The sequence below is a fragment of the Apodemus sylvaticus genome, chromosome 3, assembly GCF_947179515.1.
Source record: "Apodemus sylvaticus chromosome 3, mApoSyl1.1, whole genome shotgun sequence".
Classification (NCBI taxonomy): Eukaryota; Metazoa; Chordata; class Mammalia; order Rodentia; family Muridae; genus Apodemus; species Apodemus sylvaticus.
This window is the reverse complement of record NC_067474.1, coordinates 167696437-167715509: the sequence shown is the minus strand read 5'-3', so window position 1 is coordinate 167715509 and position 19073 is coordinate 167696437. Positions and strand designations below refer to the sequence as shown.

General features: G+C 54.5%; 1 protein-coding gene across 4 annotated transcripts in view; it reads left to right on the top strand.

Annotated features, from left to right (window-relative positions):
* Kcnab2 (potassium voltage-gated channel subfamily A regulatory beta subunit 2) overlaps positions 1 to 19073 on the top strand; it is an 87417-nt gene that overhangs the window by 27601 nt on the left and 40743 nt on the right. For 2 of the 4 annotated variants that reach the window (XM_052178302.1, XM_052178301.1), the window contains exons 2-3: positions 11071 to 11199; positions 12284 to 12325. In XM_052178302.1, the coding sequence (XP_052034262.1) occupies positions 11123 to 11199; positions 12284 to 12325 (119 nt within the window). In that variant the 5' untranslated portion in view covers positions 11071 to 11122. Of the gene's footprint in view, positions 1 to 219; positions 312 to 11070; positions 11200 to 12283; positions 12326 to 19073 lie in introns of all 4 variants that reach the window. The other 2 variants (XM_052178303.1, XM_052178304.1) reach the window with 2 other exon arrangements.

Here is a 19073-nt window from a genome sequence, read left to right as displayed (position 1 = left end):
CCTAGGTACGAAGAGTGTCGCCTCCACAGCCAAGAGCACTGGCTAGGATCCTGAGGCTTGCTCTGAGCCATCAGCCCTGCAGGGGTTTCCTCCCCTGAACACTACATAGCATCTACGCATCTACTGTAGTTGTCAAGAGGTGTGACGGAGGGGGATAGGAGGGCTGTGGTCAGGAGGCAAGCCTGCTCTCCACAACCCAGTCCCTACACTTTAATCCAGAACGAGGACTCTACGTGGGACTTGTCCTGAGCTCTGAGAAAGATGCTGGAAGATGGGTGGGGACAGGAAGAATCCTGCCAGACTCACCCGAGGTGTGTGATGCTACAGCCACAGGGCGATTTCTTGCTGAGCCCCACCCAAGCCCATGATCTATATGTCCTTCTAGGAGTGGGTGTCTGGTGTGACTCAGGGTCTCCAGCTGCTGACCCAGAAAACAGAAGCTGTCCCTGTGCACAGAGCTCAATCTGTAGGTGCATGAGACATGGTGTGAGTTGTCAGGGTGTCGGTCAGACAGGAGGAGTGTGAACATTGGAACATTGTGTTGAAAGCAGTGGGATTGTCATGTGTCCCTCATACAGGAGAAGGAGTGTGAACATTGTAACACTGTTCAAAGGTGAGATCTTGTTAGCTGGAATCTTTTTTTTTTTTTATTGTAACAGTTGCTTAGTGGTGAATTGTCTTCTTGAGGCTGGTTTGTTTTCTGTGTGCTGAGAACTGGTTTAAATGTAGCATTGCCAAGGCTAAACTGAAGTCCTTAGACCATGATCTCTCTAAAGGACCTCATCAGTGTCATCTAATACTCCACCTTGTCTCTGTGGTCAGGGACGGCTGTGGTCTGAAGCACGTGACAGCTGCGCGTGCTGTTTTATGACAGGTTTCCCTACCAATCTCCCGTCCTCCCTCCTTCCTCTGCCCTGCCCCTCCACGGCCTCAGGAGTTCTGAGGTATCTTTGTGACAGGAGATGATGGCTCAGTTGGCAAGGGGCTTACCATGCCAGCTTGAGGACCTGAGTTCAGATCCAGGGCACCCATGTCAAAAGTTGAACATGACCGTCTGTGCTTGTAGTCCCAGTGTAGGACGGAAGGACTCCGGGGCTTGCTGGCCGGTCAGTCTAGACAGATCAGTAATCTCCAGGCTCAGAGAGACTCTGTCTCAAAAACTAAGATGGAGAACGATTGTGGAAGACACCCCGTTTATAGTAGCCTATGACTACCCACACTTGCGGTCCTGGCCAAGATCCTGCTCCCACCCCCACCCCTGCTTGTGTGTACGTGGTTCTTCTCACAACTACACCTCATCTGACGAGCATCCAGATGGTGCCCGTGGGGAGCTGGGCTGTGCTGACAGGTCCTACAAGCATCCAGGCCCTCTGCCTGTTCCCCACAGTTGTAGCTGGCATCCAAGTGAACCCAGCCTTAGGGAGAATGTTCCCTCTGGCTCAAGGGAGAGGAGTGGGCTCCTCTCAGGGCCCCTTCCTCAGCAGAGAGGAAGGGTGTGTCGCTCAAGCGTGGTGTGTGGTTTCCAGCGGTTACACCTCTTCCTGTCTCTTCTCGAGGAGCCTCGTCAGCACCCAGCCTAGAGGGAGGCCCTGGCCCTGCCAGGTTGGCTAGGCGACTGTCCCAGGAGGCGTGGTAGTGCTCTGGTGAGATGCCCAACATTAAAGTCGGGATAAGCAAAATTACATCAGCTCAGTGAACAGGAGCGTGAGGCCTTACTTCATTCAGCCTAGGCTTTCCAGAAGGCCCCGGACTGTGGCACACCCAGCGGGCACCAGCCTCCTCCCTTCTGTCCCTTCAGGCCATGAGCATTGGGTACAGCCCTGCACACAGGGCTGTTCAGTCTCTAGGCTACACACAGGTGCCTGCTCTGACGGAGTGGGCACTCTCCTGCCCTCGGGGGATACGAGGACAGAAGTCAGTGTGGATTCCAGGCGTCTCCCATGTTCTTGCCTGGTATCCATACCTTCAAGTCTCTCCCCATGTCGCCCAGGTACCAGGGCTTGGCTCTTTCACACTGTGGGTCTTTCCTGGGTGACAGTAGATGGCACATAATGGCGATATTCCAAAGGGCTCAGGGAGTTGCCTTGGACTGTCTGGAGAAATTCAGAATCTAGATGAAGCCACAGAGGAGCCAGGACCATGTGTACCATCGAGACACTGTGAACAGCATGGCCACTCTGAGCGTGGCCTCTGCTGGGTATGGTGATACACGCCTTTAATCCCTGCGCTTAGAAGGCAGGAGCAGGCGAACCTTTATGAGTTCAAGGCCAATCTAGTCTTCTTAGTGAGTTCCAGGACAGCCAAGATACAAAGAGAAAGCCTGTCTCAAATAAAAATAATAAATTAAAAAAAAAAGCCTCTTTCTGAAAAAGCAAAAAGGAAGAACCGTCAGTCAAAGCAAATGCAATTGACAATGAGGAAGGCAGGAAAGCATGGCCTGGCTGAGGGCGGGCACACAAGATGTGAGCAGGCTCAGTGGCCATGCAGGCCCAGTGACCAGGGAGAGGCTGTGGCTGGCAGCTCTTTAAGAAACACACCAGGCACAGTCCTGTGACTGTCAACACACAAGCCTCCCCAAGGTACCATGGGCTCATTTATCTTCCCATTCCACTGACTGTGAGGTTGAGGGTTCTACCCAACGCCACATGCTCGGCTGTGTGGGGATCCTGGCGGCAGGCTATGGGAGTGTGTGTCCAGTATGCCTTCGGAGGAAGGGTGTGGCCCACTTGAGAGCAGTGCCCCTGCACAGGTAGCAAGGTGCCTCCGGCACATGTATCCCCATGGCAACAGCGAGAGTTCAAGACAAGTCTCCTTGGCCGTGGCTGGAATTAGATGCTGTGGTTCTGCTATAGCCTCTTGGGCTGGAGTGAACCACACGGCTGCACCAGAGGGAGGGTAAAGGGCACCTGCCGCTGTCAGCCAAGCTGCTCACAGGAGAGGGACACAGAGACACGAGGGGCTCAGACCAGTCGCTCGACTTTGTCCCTTCCTCCCGTGCCTGCCTCCTCAGGTGCCAGCCAGGACACCTGGGTAAGCAGGCTGGTGCCCCCCAGCCAAACAGGAAATCCCCTGCTATTCCTGTGAGTCTCTAACCTCAAATCCCAGATCCAGACACACCCAGATATGGCCTGGCCTGTGGCTTCCCGCCTCAAGCTGCCCACTCACTCTCTAGCTTCTCCCCATGTGGACAAGGAGCCCTGGGCCGCCCTCAGTGGCCAGGGAGCCCATCTTTAATCTCCCTGATGCCAAGGGCTCCAAACAGGGTCCTTCAACAGCTCATTCTTTTCACATCCTAGGGGTACACTGACCCCCAAATAATATAATTTATTATAAGCTTTAATAGAGAGTTTAAGATCATAGAGACCGGGCCCCCATTCTATACACAAAAAAACTGAGGTACAGAACCAACAAGCTCCCCCCCCCCTTACTGTGACCCAGAGCTTGTGTGTCTGTGTGTGTCTGTCTATGTGTCTGTGTGTATCTGTGTCTGTGTGCATCTCTCTGTGTGTGTCTGTGTATATCTGTGTCTGTGTGTGTATTCTATGTCTGTGTGTATCTCTGTGTGTCTTTGTATATCTGGGTGGGTCTATGTGTATCTGTGTCTCCATGTGTGTCTGTGTCTGTGTGTATCTGTCTCTGTGTGTCTGTGTGTATCTGTGTGTCTGTGTCTGTATATATCTGTGTCTGTGTGTGTCTGTCTGTGTGCATCTCTGTATGTCTGTGTGTATTTCTGTATGTCTCTAACTATGCATGTATCTGTGTCCCTGGCCTGTGTCTGTATATCTCTGTGTGTGTCTGTGTCCATGTGTATCTGTCTCTGTGTGTCTGTGTGTATTTATGTCTGTCTGTATGTGCATATCTCTGTGTGTGTCTGTGTATATCTGTGTCTGTGTATATCTGTGTGTTTGTATATATCACTGTGTGTGTCTGTGTGTATGTCTATGTGTATCTGTGTGTATCTCTTGTGTGTGTCTGTGTATATCTGTGTCTGTGTATATCTGTGTGTTTGTATATATCTCTGTGTGTGTGTGTGTGTATGTCTATGTGTATCTGTGTGTATCTCTTGTGTGTGTCTGTGTGTATCTGTGTCTGTGTATATCTGTGTGTTTGTATATATCTCTGTGTGTGTCTGTGTGTATGTCTATGTGTATCTGTGTGTATCTCTTGTGTGTGTCTGTGTGTATCTGTGTCTGTGTGTGTTTTTACCTAAGGCCATGCTGCAGATCCAGCTTGCCCAGAAAACGTTCAAACCCAAGTCTCCCAGCCAATCCCAAGCTCGCCCCAGGACCCAGTGTATTGAAGTGCAGGCCCCCGGTCAGACCACAGAGGTCTCGCCAGCCTCAGGCTCAGGTTTCCGTTTTCATGTCATCGTTCATCTGAATGCCGCTTCCAGCCCTGCACTCAGAATACTGATGGTAGCATTGTTGGCCTTTCTAGGAAACAATGGCTGAGGAAACCCTGTCCTGAGGAGTTGCAGAGGACCTAGGTCCTCAAGCAATTCTCCCACAATTCCTGAGGGTGATGGAGGGAAAATGAACCCCAGTGGAGGCTGCCTAGGGCTAGCCTCACCCACAGTGGATGCTGCCTAGGGCTAGCCTCGCCCACAGTGGATGCTGCCTAGGATTAGTCTGTGTGTATCTGTAGTCTCGTCCAAAGTATGCAGAGTAACTGCTTTCGGATGAGATGTGTGAGAAAGAGGAAATCTGCTAAAAAGAAGGAAAGGTAGTTACGTAGCGTCAGACAAAACACAGAATGGGCGTGGTCAGCAAGAGAAGCTCCTGGGATGCTGGAAAGAGAGAAAACTGCCCAGGGTCAGGCCAAAGGTGTAGCTCAGTGGTGCAGCATGTGAAAATCGTGCACATGGGCCCAGATTCTACCCCAGCAACACACGCACACATACATGTGCACACACATGTGCACAGGCACACACATGTGCACACACACATGCACACATCCGTGTGTGTGCACACAGACACACACACACAGAGGAACACACCTAGTGTTGACCTGCCTCCACACCTGCACAAATGGATGCAGTTACCCACACACAGTGCACCATGTGAACACACACACACACAGAGAGAGAGAAAATGAAAATTCTGGTGATGTATTTCTAGACTGGAAGAAATCAGAGAAAAATAGCTACCGAGTGCCATTAAGAGCCTCACCTGGACCCTGGGTTTTTCAAAATCTAAACAAGAGTTTGGGGGAAACGGGAATTTGGACAGAGGCTGCAGAGCAAGTGCTGATTCGGTCTCTTAGATTCGTCGTGATTCCATGGTCAGGGAAACAGGGCTAACGGGAAACGATGCACCCGTGGGAGAGACTCGGGCCTGCGCTTCTGCAGACGGCCTTGCTGCCCAGGATGAAGACATGGGTGGTGGGCGTTCTTCTGATTTTTCTGAAGTTTGAAAGTTACCAACATAATTTGGGGAGCAAAAGGCAGGGGCTTGAATGGTGCCTTCGGACAGCTCTCCATCATCTGCCGTCAGTCTCCCCTTCCTGTGCACACTGTTTTTAAAGCTAGGGTTTTTCTCTCTGTCTTCTGTCCTTGTAACATTAACACTGCTCTTTGCTTCTGTAAGGACATTTGGGTAGGCCTTGGTAAAGCTCCCAGCTTCAGAATCCTCAAATATAAATCAAAAAGTTACCCAAGGTCACACACACAGATGGGAGAGGCGGGGTTGGGACAGCGAGAGCAGTAAACCCTTAGGACCCAGACTTTGACCTTCAGCCAGATTCCCTTCCTAGCCCTCTCTGGACTGGCCGGTGCCGGTGCCGGTGCCGGTGAGCTTCTGAAGTGGCCTTATGACTGCGGGGTGTCCTGCCTCTGCCAGTCCTCAGGTGGGGGGAGGGGGAATCTAAGTGCACCCAACTAGCTCTGTCCTTCAAACTGCAGAGGGCATCAGGGATCTGGGGTGTCCAGTCCAGCTCTGCCTGGAGAGGGTTGTAAGGCCCACTCAGCTCAGCACGGTCTGCCTCATTCCGTGGTGTGGTAGCTGCTGAACGATATTTGCGGCCTCATTAGGTGCTAGCTGCTTCGGGATTGGCCGCTTCGGGATGTTGTCCGCATCGGGATTGGCCGCTCGGCAGGTGCAGTTGCTCCTGATTGGACAGCGACAGCTGCAGAGCCGAGCGGTGGGCTCTGCCGGCAATTCTTGCAACCTGAATGCAAATCAGGATCTGTAGGAAATCCCGCCAAGCCCCTTCTATCCCAGAGAAGTGGTGGAGGTGGTGGGTTAGATTTTTAAGTCCACAGGATTTTTAAAAGACAAATTTCTCATGCACTCTGTGCACCTGCCTAGTGGCCAATCCTGATGTAGCTTTGGGTCCGGAGTCGGGCAGGGGGTGGGGGGGACGGTGGTTTGCAACTGGCTCGGAGGGACCTTGATCTCCAGCAAACACTTCTTGGTGTCCCTGCGACCTGAGCTCCCCGTCCCGGGACTGTAGTTAATTCCCTTCCCACACCTTTAGGTGCAATGAGTGCCCCTGCTGGACAAAGCAGACATTGCACACCAGAGAAGGCTACCACTACTCCTCAGGCAGAGACCCAACCCTGTCAAGGTCATGGCCTACAGTCCCCTTTAGTGACACGGGCTGCCCAGCTCCCACCCTTTCTAGTGGACTGAGTTACAATTGTCTGTTAAGTGCCAGGCACTGCGGGAACACAGGACACACAGAACCTTCACAGAACCAGCAGAGGTCTTGTGGAAAGAGAAAAGTGGGGTGACCCTTAGCAGTGTCGGTAGTGACAGATTCTAGGGGGAACCACACATGAAGGGACCAAGTGACGAGCAAACATGGGAGAAGGTTGGCGGTTTAGGATGAGGTATGCAGGGACAACCAGGGTGACGCTGGCACAGAGGTAAAGCAGGGTACTCGGTAGACCTCTGGAGTCAAAGGTCAGGGACCCACTTGTCAGGGAGCCTGGGTTGCTGTGCAAAATGGGGGCCACCTGCTGGGTGAGGTTAAAGAGTCCCCCAGAGCAGACAGGCAGCTGGGAGGTGTCAGCTGGGATCTGGTTTTTGCTCTGGATAGAATGGACGCATCAGGAGAGATGCAAACACAGCAGTGGCAGACCGGAGCCATGGTCCAGGAGAAGCCCCCTGGATCCCTGTGGAAGAGGCTGCTGATGGGATAAAGATGGTCTCCAGTGACCAGTTAGGAAGCTGTTGTAGAGCCTGTGGAACAGGGAGCCACCCGGCAGTGGGCGGGGCTGGGTATGGAATGAGTCAAAAGGCCCTGTGGAATTTGATTAAGCATCTGGAAGACTCAGCTGGTCCTCTGGCCTTGCAAAAGACAGGGCCACAGGTGGGACTGCCCGAGAGCTCAGGATCTGCCCGGAGCTGAAACAGTGTGTCGCTTTCTCTTGGAGATGCCAGGAAATCTCAGCAGGTGCATAAAGGGAGCCACAGACCGGGCTGCAGGGTGCAGACAGAAACATCTGCTCCCAGGGCACGAACAGGGTTCAGAGAAGCAAAGCCGTTCCAGGCCGGAGCCTGAGCAGCTCCCAGGGTCGGAAGTCAGCACGGTCCACACAGGCAGCCTAGGGACAGGAACCACAGCCGTGGAGGACAGAGAAGAACCTATGAGCACCCCGCTTCATCCGAGGGGGATGAGGGCTACGTTGCCGTGGCCCAGCGTAAGGCATCACCAGCCTTTAGCAAGAGTGGCTTTCACAGGGAGACAAGAACTGGAGTCTGCCCAGGAGCTCCTCCTCGGGAAGGCCCCTGAAGGCAGAGCACTCTCCAGTCTCTGAGAAGACTCTGCCTTGACTTTCTTTCCCAGGTGGGCAGAATAGTAATTCATGCCAGGTAAGATGTTGCTCGGTTGATAGAAAGCTTAGAAGGATTGCACAGCACACGGTCTGAGTTTGCCCCAGCACACTGCTGTAACACTGGGAAATGGAAGCAGAAGGCTCCAAAATTTAAAGCCAGCCTGGGCTACATGAGACTCTGAGGCTAGCTACTCATAGTCAAACCTCCCAGGAGCCCCAGGAGAGAAGGCAGTTGCCCTGAGTGCAGAGACTGCCAGTGCTGGTCTGGGGGAGCTGGCTCCGGGAGGTGTGCTTCCTCGGCGATTGGATGGGAAGCTACAGGGCAGAGCTGAAAGGCCCACTGGAAAGGAGCCAGGACGTTGTTCCCTCCACTACAGGCTTTAGTCTGAGGCATGCATAGCAAACCTCTGCAACAGGCCAGACTGTTCTAGCCTCTCCTGGTCTCTGTCTCTAACCCTGCACCTAAGCAGCCCCATCCCTCAGCAAACGAACAGGAAATAATTCAATAAAACTTTATTGACAACAATTGTCAGCAGGCTGGATTTGATCCTCCAGCTCCAGCTGGAGGAGCTCACCTCCTGCCCAGTGGCTTCCCACACTGAGATTCTCTGGGCCAGAGCATTGGCAGTACACAAGAATATTGGACATGCCAACTGACTGGCACTTTTATTTATATGCCCCTCTTGGATGGCCCTTGGTGACTGCTGGGCTCCCAGCAGGCCTGTGCCTGGCCTTTGGCGGCACTCGGTACGTTGGCAGTGGCCCCCTCTCTGTCCCTTCCTCAGCCATACACTGCTTCAGAGTGACCCCCTTGCAGCTCACACAGGAAGCCTCCAGCGCCTGCCTGCAGTAATGCTAGGCCAGTGTTTTCCTCTCGAGGGAAATCATGGCGTCCAGCTTTATAGTGACTTCAGTGAGAAGGCGGGACTCCATGTGCCTGAGTCACCAGAGAGAGAGTGTGTGTGAGCAGTGAGGAGCTTAAAGGAGAGACCGCCCTTGAGGCCCCGCAGTCCCCGGTGCCAGGCGACTAGCTGCTCCCCAAGGAGAAACACTGCACAGGTCAAATTCCGGCCAGCTTGAGACCCCGAAATGCAGTGTCTGGGGGGTCCTGCAGCCACATCCCTCTCCAGGACCCGTGAGCAGATTCTTGCATAGAACTGGGTAGTGTGGCTGGGGCCTCAGAGTGCCAGCGGCCTGACAGACTCTCATCATAAAAGACAAAGATGAGGGCGAGGAGATGGCTCGTTTGGTGACCAGCCTGCCACCCAGGCGTTGAGATGAAAATTTGATCCCCAGATGCACATAAAAGACTGGGCGCAAGACCAAACGTGGCGGTGCACGCATTGGGGGGGCAGAGGCGGGTGGGTCTCTGAACTCAAGACCAGTTTCAGCCAGGGTGACGTCATGAGACTCTTTCTGTAAAAAGAATTAAAGAGAAGCTAGCAGCAGCGGTGCATACCTATAATCTCTGTCCTGGAGAACCAGAGAGAAGCTTGGGGCTCGCCGGCCAGCTATTCTGGCCCAGTTGGTGAGCGCCAGGTTCAGCGAGAGCCGCCGTCTCAAAAGAACACGACAGAGACTCATTACAAAGGACACCTCTGACCTCCGTGTGCACACACACGTGTGCACACACACACACGTGAGTGGCGGGGAAGGTGGACACTGAGGGGCTTCAGATTATCACAGCTCAGGCGCTTTTGCATAATGAACCAGGAGAGCTCAGTATGAGGCGCCCGCCGGATCAGCGTTGAGGTCAAACTCCCGGCATCCCTCATCAACCTCGCCACTCACGATGACCCCACACTGCTTTTAGCGTCTGTCCTGTTTCCAGCAGGCTTCCATGCAGGTGCTTGTGCCCGTAACCCAGAGGAGACCGCATCAGGACCTCCACCAGGCAAAGTTGGCCAGGGTCGGATGGTGTTCAAAGGAAGTTTTTGGTTCTAAGGAAAAGGAAACATTGGAAAAAGATGGCTATCTAGCTAAATGTCACCCTCCAATCGCAGGGCGTCACTGCCCGTGAAAGTAGGGCTCTGTGAATTTGAACCAGGGAGCTGCATCTGAGCCCTGATGAGGCTGGGAGCATGGCCGTTAACAGGGCTTTCTGGAACTCCCAACACTGAGAATCTGGAACAGCCAGACCCGCACGAACGCAGGCAGGTCGGAACAGCCTCCCCGGGGGTCAGCTGCGTGGAAGGGGTTGGCGGTGTTAAAGCCCTGGAGGGCGTGAGGGGTGTGGGTGTGGCCTGTTTAGAGCAGGAGAAGGTGGCCATGTGTGTGGACAAAAGGTTCTGAGGAAAGCCAACAGGCAGAGGCAATGGCGGGGGAGGGGACAGCCACTTGGTGAGGGGCCTTTGGAAGTAAATGCCCATGCTGCTAGGAGATGCAGGAGGGTAGAGCTGAGAGGATCCGGAGCAGCTAGGACACAGGCCAGCGCTTCTGGCGAAAGGCTGGTGACTCTGCTCAAGGCGGGGCCGGGGGCGGGCCGGGGGCGGAGTAGACTTTGATGGACAGATGGGAGGATCAATGGGGGAAGGGAGAGATCATTACCTGCTGCTGCTATAGCAATGACCAGTAACATAGTGACTTCAGGCGGTTTGTTATCACGGTATCTGTGGGTCTGCATTCAGAAGGCCCTGGCTAAGCACAGCCGTGGGCCCCGTGAGCTGCTATCCAGGTGCTGGCCAGGCCTAGGGAGAAGGGGCTTCATGGGAAGACCCCACTAGTGGAGGATCAACTTCCAAGGTCCCCGGGGTCATTTGAGAAGTCACTTCTTGGTTGGCCTTTGGGCTGAGGCTTCCATGACCGAGATCTCTTCCACACAGCGACCAACCACACTGTCAGAGCTGGAAAGGGAGGGTCAGAAATTACAGTCGATGCCATCCAGGGGCAGCCCATCTCCTTCGCCACGTTAGGTCAGAATCAAGACGCTGGGTCGAGCCATGCTTTCGGGGGCGGACCCTGCACAAGGAGGGGGAATCCCAGGGGTCATTGAGGGTATCAAACAAACTCCCTGAACATCAGGGCAACACAGGAAACTGCTGTGCAGTGGCGTCAGGAGCAAGGCGCACACAGATCAGTGTGCGAGGGGAGGATGAGAAATGGGAAGACATCCACAGACCCTCGTGTGAGCAGTGGCGCAGGGGTGTAAGGCTGCGGAGGGGTTGGGTCCTTCGCAGCAGCCCGTTAGCATCCACGGGGCAGTCAGTCTGTCTGAGGAAGGATGGCTCGAACAGCCCAAACCTGCTCAGTCTCTCTTTTTAACCACCGCCTCTCGTCTTTGCATCTTCTCTCAGGATTCCCCCTCTGTGAAAAGGCACGCTGATCTGGATAAGTGAGGCCGGCCCCATGTATCCGGAATCAACCACGGGATCCCCAGCTCGACTCTCCCTGCGGCAGACAGGCTCCCCCGGGATGATCTACAGGTAACTTACCCAGGCATCCTCTGAGGAGGAGGAGTCCCTGAGATAGCCACCCTCCCCTAGGGATAGACTGAGGTCTCAATCGGGGCTGACAGGGCTGTGAGGTGCACGGGCCCCGTGGAAAAAGAATGAAAGCTTTCAAAGTCTGTAGTTAGAAAGAAGGCAAGACTTTCTGGGTGGCACTGGGCCAAGATAGTTTTTCTGGTCCCTGGCCCTTTGGAAATCTCATCTGAGGCTGCCTGAGCTCCTCAGCAGGGCCCAGAGCAGTACTCCAGCTGGGCACATCGCTACTCAGTGGTCTCTGATAATCCCCCAGAGGCGTCTGGTGCTCTCAAGGAGCTCACAGGCATTTGGAGACCTTCACCTGCCCATTTTCCAAAGGCCAACAACAGCCAGACTCTTGGCAATCCTGACCTTGTGTGAGCCAGCCTTACTGAGCAACAGGCCTCCTGTAGGGGGCGCTGGTGAGCCACTGAGTGTAGAGCCGGCAAAGGAAACCCAAAGCAGCTTCACCACCCTGAAAGATTATGGCCGGATAGGACCCCAACCGCCTACGTATTCTGGGAGTCCGGGCCTTTGTAGATAAAGAGTGGACCCTAAGCTGTTGCAAGTGTCTTTGGAAAACCAGGGGGAAGAGGTGCCTGTCCTGGGAAGGACCCCAGAGTCTCAGGCCCTCCCGTCGGGGAGTGTTTTGGCGGCTATTCTCAAGCATAATTGTAAAGCATGATCTAAAGCTTATTAAAAACCTGACGCGAGCTGGGGGCGGGACTAAAAAAAAAAAAACCCAGACGCTCACTCAGAGTCACCGTGGGGAAGAAGCCGCTGGACCCATCCTAGACCCAAGCCGGCAGGCGCCACACCTCTGCTTCAGTGGCCACTGGGTGGCGCTGCTGCAGAGCATTTGGCTATACATCCAGGCTAGAGCCTGGTCCGCTAGCCTGGAGCTGGGGCTGGAGATGCGTGGTGGGTGGAGGCCGCGGGGTATCAGTGATGAACTCAGCTTGCACCTGCCTGTGGCTGATGCCAACCGCATTCTGTCTTCTCTCCTCTTCTTTCCCTCCCCTCTTTCCTCCATTGCTATCCGAAGTACTCGGTATGGGAGTCCCAAAAGGCAGCTCCAGTTTTACAGGTAATAAGTCCTCCTCCTCCTCTTCCTCCTCCTCCTCCTCCTCCTCTTTCTCCCATCCCCCCTCCTATTTTCTCCTTCTCCCTCCTCCCTTCTCTCCTCCTCCTCCTCCTTCTCTTCCTCCACTTCCTCCTCTTCCTCCTCCTCCCAATCCAGAAGGCCAAAGGGCAAGGTATGGTGGGGAGGGGTGTGCCCATCCCGGGCAGGGCAGGATGCCGCCAGGCACAATCTGCAATCACAGACTCTACCTGTGTCTCTCAGCGCTAACCACGGAGCCCGTGTAATGCCTGGTGCGGTCGGGTTGATTGTGTGTGTCCATCTGCGGATGTCTGTCCGCCTTGGTTTGACCAAATGGGCTTAAGATATGTGTTCCGCTCTTAGCCGTTCTACCATTCGAACCTGGCTCGCCAGCTTGGCCTGGGGCTCAGTGGCAGAGAACTTGCCTGGTGTGTTCAAGGCTGTGGGTTTCACCATCATGAGGTTAAAAAAGAAAAAAAGGGAATTTTTCCGGTGTGTGGGCCGCTCTCTTGTGGCTGTGGGACTCTGTTTCCATCACCAGAGGGAAGGGTCTGTGCAGAACAGATCTGTCCTTTCTGTCGCCTGCAGATTTGGGTTTGATGGGCTTATGACCTGCGGGGCCTTCAGGTGGCGGTTTGAAGCTCATGTCTTCATAAGGTGTATGCAGTGCCCGTGTGATCGGGTTGGGGGAGGGGTGGTAGCTCTCAGACATACTTCTCCATTGGAGTATTGGAAGCCAGGTGTTAGTTACCATGCTGAGGGGTGGCATCAAGAAGCCCAGGCCCCCTCAGGCCAGTCTGCCCCTCCTTCTAGACTAGCTCACACTCGTCCACCCAGAAAGCACTTCCAGGCCCGAGAAGTCAGATGTCAGAGCTGCAGGCGAGCTGGCTCAGCGTGCCACGGGGTTGTGATGGCGGTCCCTGCAGCCTTGGGCAGTGCCTGCTGCAGCATTGAACCGGTCAAGATGGCGGCGGTCACTGCTGAACACATCCCAGGGGTGGTGCTGTGGGCTGTTGTGATGCACCAGCACCGGGGCTACCTGTGCGGGTCAGCACTGGGGCCTTGCCTAGCTGTGTTCTTCCTGTGGCCTCAGGATGTGCCTGGGTTCACAGGCTGCTGACTTGCGCCCTGTCTCTGAGGTCTCATTCCTCACAGGGAAGTCTGAGAGGTGAGTCTCTGGTTTGACTGCAGAGTCAAAGGATTAAAAACTTCTACCTGAGCTTAATGTCGGTCTGTGTGGCACATGAGGGATGCATTCTGTTTTGTTTTTTTTTTTTTCTGGTCGGAACTGAGTAATAAAACCAAACTTGCACCTGAACCCCATCCTCAAGAGAGCCTGTGGGAGAGGACGGACAGGGCTGGAAAGGGACCCTGTAAAGCGCAGGTATACGTAAGCCTGCAGTGAGTTTCCCCTGGTGTCAGCTGGCCCTCAGACCAGCAGACCACGGGTCCGTCCTGTCCTTTGCCCTCGGAGCGACAGACCACAGACACCCCACCCCACACCCCACACCCCCACCCCCCGCACTTTGGATCTCCAGTAGAAGTTTCACAAAGCAGTTAGGTCAGACGTCTGGAGGTGATCTCAAAGGGCTGGCTCTTCATTCCTTGTACAGACAAGGTGCCGCTCACTAGAAGCATCCACACCAGTGCAGTGCTAAGCTAAGCGCAGCCAGCACAGCCCCCGACATTACTCAACATTGTCCCTTTGAAGGCAAAAGTGGTCACCAGCTGAGCGGCTCTCAGATCAATAAGGGAAGAAACTCCTGCGTAACACACAGCCCCAAACCTGGTCTGGAGGTTGGCATTGCTTTCCTGCTTATATGTCTGAGGGTTCTCCTGGCTATGCGGGGACCTCTTCTGTCTCCAGGCTGCAGATGGGTCCACGTGATCCGCATCCTGTCCCTCTAGCAGGGCCTACCCCCAGCACATTCTTCCATGGAGGCAGTGCCAGAGGAAAGGAAGGGCCGTGCCCAGTTTCCTCCAGCCTGCAGCTGGGCAAAGGCAGACCCTGGTTGACGTTTCTGCTCGGGTTCCTATGTCCAGAGCAAGCCAGAAGAGTCCTCCCTAGCACAGGAAAGTGCTTTGTGCCACCAGTAGGGGGCGCCACAGAGCCTCGCCGGATTAGTTGCTTTTCTTGCTTTTACCAGTTGTCTGCTGATTTTTGGGCAGCAGGTTCTTCAGGGCAGGAAAGTGTGTCCGTGTTGGCAGCAGGAGGATGAGACTGCTTGCTCGAGTCTGGATGGACCGGGAAGCAGAGTGGGGGATGCCAGGACTCAGCCAGAGTTTTCAGTCTGAGACCTTAGCTTATGGGATGCTGCCATCCGCTCCAAGGTGGATAAATGGCCTTGCATGTGCCTGATATGGCTAAGGTCGGAACCCTCCAATGCTCCAGGCATGTTTCTTAGCTCAGTAGAGTTGACAGTCTGGATCAGCCGTTACACGTGGGAAGTCCTAGGTACAGAGAGGCATACGGGACTGAAGAAGACAGCCAGCCCCTGCACTTCTGTAACGTCATGTTAACATCTGGAAAGCTGTTATGCACCAAGGAGGGATGTGGCTCCCCCTCCCAGCTGGTGTGGCTCAGGACCATTGACAGCTAGGATAAAAAAAAAAAGCCGTCCCAGTAAACAATTCAGATTTTTGTTGCTGTAACAATATACCTGAAACAAGCTGTCTTGAGATTTCTTTTCTATTGCTGTGATAAAAAAAAAAAAAAAAAAAAAAAAAAAAAAAAAAAAACATGTTCAAGGCAAGTTATAAAAGAAAATAAAATGTTACATTTGGGCTTACAGGGCTTCAGACAGTTAGAGTCCCTAGCTAGGGCAGAGCAAAGTCAGGAATAGCTGAGCGCCCACAACTCGGTCCACAGTGGCCTGAAGGCTTCCCCTGAGGCTCCACCTCTCAAAACCCACCACCCATCATCGCTTCCAAGAAATAACCCCAGAGAGACACCATCACAACGGCTTGTCCTTTGCGGGAAATATCCTAGCTCAGTCCTGCGGCCTCTCCAGGTGCTCAGGCACCTTGGGCTGTGTTTGGGGTACTGGCTGCCCCTCCGTTCCTCCCCACAAACTGGCAGATGCTATTTGTTCCTTTGTGTCAGCCTGTACCCGAGACCCCACAGGCACTGGCATGTGTTCTGAGGCAGTAGTGTTACACAGACACTTTCTTAGCATCCAAGGTAACATTTGTTTCCCATCCCCACCACCCCCAGGGTCACAACCCTGGGCACTCAGCATTTGCCTTAGCCTAGTGCCGGGCCTCCCAGTGAGCAGCCTAAAAGTTTTATCTGAAGTTCAGTCAAGGGTGTTCTGTGAAGGAAACCTACCAGAGGGGTGTGCATTGTGTACCCAAACAGATTTCTAGAGCCTCCCATGTATAGGCAGCTATCTGTCTGTACATATACCCACACAGAGTACACCCCCCATGGAGGGGAAGAACATCTCTCTGTGCCTCTTCACTGTGGCGGCTGCCACATGCCACAGGTACCCCAGCTGTCCACCGCAGACACAGCTCGGAATGGGGTGGAGAGGCCGCGTGATCTGTGTGTCTGGCACTCAAATAAGGAACAGCATGGCCAGCTCTTTCCTACCTGTGGCTCAGAAGCCCCGGGCTTCTGACTCAAAGGCAGCAAAGGAGACCACGGGAGGGGGCAGGACCCCCCACCTCATGCCGCACCCCAACCATCCTGCCAGGCGTCGTCGTTGGCATTGCCAGGCTGCAGTGTGGCACTGCACTTCCCAAGCTTTTAGGAGAAAGGTACTCGTGAATAATTCAGCCTCTGCCACGGGATGAAAACTCCCTGATAGAAGCTAATGGACTTGCTGCCTCCAACGCCGACCCTGTGGGACTCTCTCATTCACCAACTGCTTCTGACGTGCTGCAGTGACACTCCCTAATGAAAGCCGCCACTGCTGCTTCCTTGTCTCCCTAACTAGACTGTGGCCTTCCTAACAAGCAGCCACCCAGGGAAGCAGGTGAGTCGGACACAGGAGTGGATGCAGCCGGCACCGGCTTCCTGCGGGTGATGTCTAGACACGGGCATCCCCAGGAACTTAAATGGTAGAGCTGGGGCGGTGTCCGGGAACGCTTCCGGCTGATCAGACTTCAGACCATCCACATTTTTTTTCTGAAGCAGACAGCCTCAAAGATCCCACCCGGGGTGCATTTGAGGTAACTGCGCTGGGTGGAGGAGGGTGGGCGGGCTCCCACCTGGCCTCACCCACCACCCCGTGTTCCCAAGATTGATCCTGCTTGCGCCCACCCCACACAGCCCTGGCCTGGCTGTCCTCCTGTCTGCCTGAGACCCACTGTCTAGCCTGTGCCTCGCTGGTGTCACCCTTGACCGAGATTCAGCATTCATGACTTGGGCTGGCAATGCTGTCCGCAAGGTTTCCTGCTCTCTGAGAAGTCTGTCTAGGAAGCCCATGCCTGCAGGAGCTAGGGCTGCTGTCCAGGTCTCGGTTTGCTGACGGTTCTTGAGCAAAATGGCTGTTCGTGTGCTGCAGGGATGCTGTGTGTGTGTGTGTGTGTGTGTGTGTGTGTGTGTGTGTTACATTAGCTGCGCCCTGGAATGGTGACCACTTCCCTGCGTTTCCGCTTCAGAAGCTTCCGGCTAGTCTCCCAGCTCTGGACACGTGTTGCCGTTTGACAGAGAGACAGGGCTTCTTCCTTCCCCGCCCGCACCCTACCTACCCTGTGTCGTCCTTGTCGTCGGGCTTCAGTGGCTTCAGGTAGCAGGCACCGGGGAGGGCAGAAGCAATTCTTACTGACTTAATGAGGTTAGCGCTGCCGTCACCCCTCTTTTCCGTGTCACCGTGTTAATTCGAGTGGAGTCCCCTGAGTCTCCGGCCGACAGGAATAGATTTCCAGAGAAAACCTGCAAGTGTGTGGAATTAGCAGCTCCTAATTGGGGTTGGGGGGAATACTTATTCTTTTAGAGAGCCGGTAGGGTATAGGGTTAGAGTTCCAGAGAGCCTCTCTCTGGGATGCGGCAGGGTGTTACAACACAGAGGTCAGAGGTCAAAGGTCACTGAACTTCTAAGCTCAGGCCGGAGGAGCCTTGAAAGTGGGTTAAAAACCCTACTGTATTATATTGAACTCTCAGAAGAGCCCAGAGCACAGCTTCAGCACAAGGGAGCCTAGCTTTGTCTGTCTGTACACAGGCTGCCAGAACCCCTGAACCATCTATATATACATCTATAGAACCTTCCTCCTCTGAGTGGCCCTCCAGCGCCTACCCAGAGTTAATATCCTGTCAGGCTACACACACACACACACACACACACACACCAGGACCACGGACCCTCTGCTCTGGGCTGCCGCCCTCAGCCAGTTCCTTCCCTTTAGCTCTCAGTTTCCTCACTTGTTACAGAAGGCTCTGGGACGCCACCACAAGAACCTGACGTCCCTCAGTGATGGCTGTGCAGCCAGCCAGAGAGGCAGCAGGGCCCTGATCTTTCCATCCCTCTCCTCTTTCCTCCTATGTTGTAAGGAGCGCGCGCGTGTCCTCTGTAAAGGGCTGCTTTAGCATCTGTCTATTCCCGGTGGTGTTTGGTGCCGGCGAGGCTCATCCTAGCCTCCGGTCCCTTGTCTCCGCTCAGAGCTGCCCACCATTCGCACCAGCTTGGATAGTAGACTGTCCTCCGGCAGATGGTATCATCTCCAATGTCACGGTGTACTCCTTTGCGGACAGTCACCTGCATGCATGCCCTGTCTGTCACCACGCCAGTACCTTCCTGTGTGGCCATCAGTGGTGGCAGATCGCGCTGTGCCATCCTGGAGCCAATGGCCTCGCCACGCTCATCCCACACTGGGGTCCTGGCAGTATTTTCAGACCCCAGGCGCTTTTGTGGGCAATGTCTTGAAAGCTAATGGCTATCGATTCCAGCCTGGCCGGGAGCGAGTTTATCGTGCCAGGTTTTCGGGAAGAGCTCGCAGCTATAGCCTGCCCAGCTGGCCTTCTCTCTCACCCCGGGGACGAGAGAGCTGGCCTCCATTGCACACAGGGCTGGCCGCCAGCCACGCAACACCTCCAGAGCCCCACACCTGCCTGAGGAGACAGTGGGCAGCCTGCACGGCACAGCCTGTCTCCACAGCCTGCAGGAGGGAGGGGAAGCCTGCGTTGCCACCTGTAGATTTCAGGTCTCCTTTCCCTAAGCCATACCTCATCGGTTTCCTAGAAAAGCGGGTCTTTCACGCAGCCCCAAGCCCGTCTGTTTCAGTAGCAAGGTCCCTGCAGATGGCACCCCACTCCCACCCCAAAACGGTGAACAGCAGTGAATGTCAGTCCTCGTGTGGAAACCGTACCTCCTACCACGGAACAGTCTGTAACTCACTGCTAAGCCTCAGTCAGGAGCCAGCCAGCCCCAGGGCTGCCACAGGAGCATTGCCAATAGGGCTCATCCCTGCAAGGCCCAGGAAGCCTTGGCTTGCCCTTTAGAGGCCAGGGCCCCCTACTGTGTGTGACCTCCATGGGCACTGCTGGGAACAGGAGCGGCAGCTGCAGGGAGGCAGAGCAATCAGGACAATTAGAAAATATCTGCACAAAGTTGATAAGTGCTACACACACAGGAAAGGGGTGTGATGAGGTGGGGCCACGCCCAACAAACAAGGCTCTGACCGAGTGCAACCAACACTGCACCTGCCCAGGGAGACTCTACCCAGCCACATCTGGGGTAGAAGAGCCAAGATGGGACAGATACTGTTTCCCTCATTCTGTCTGTCTGCCTGC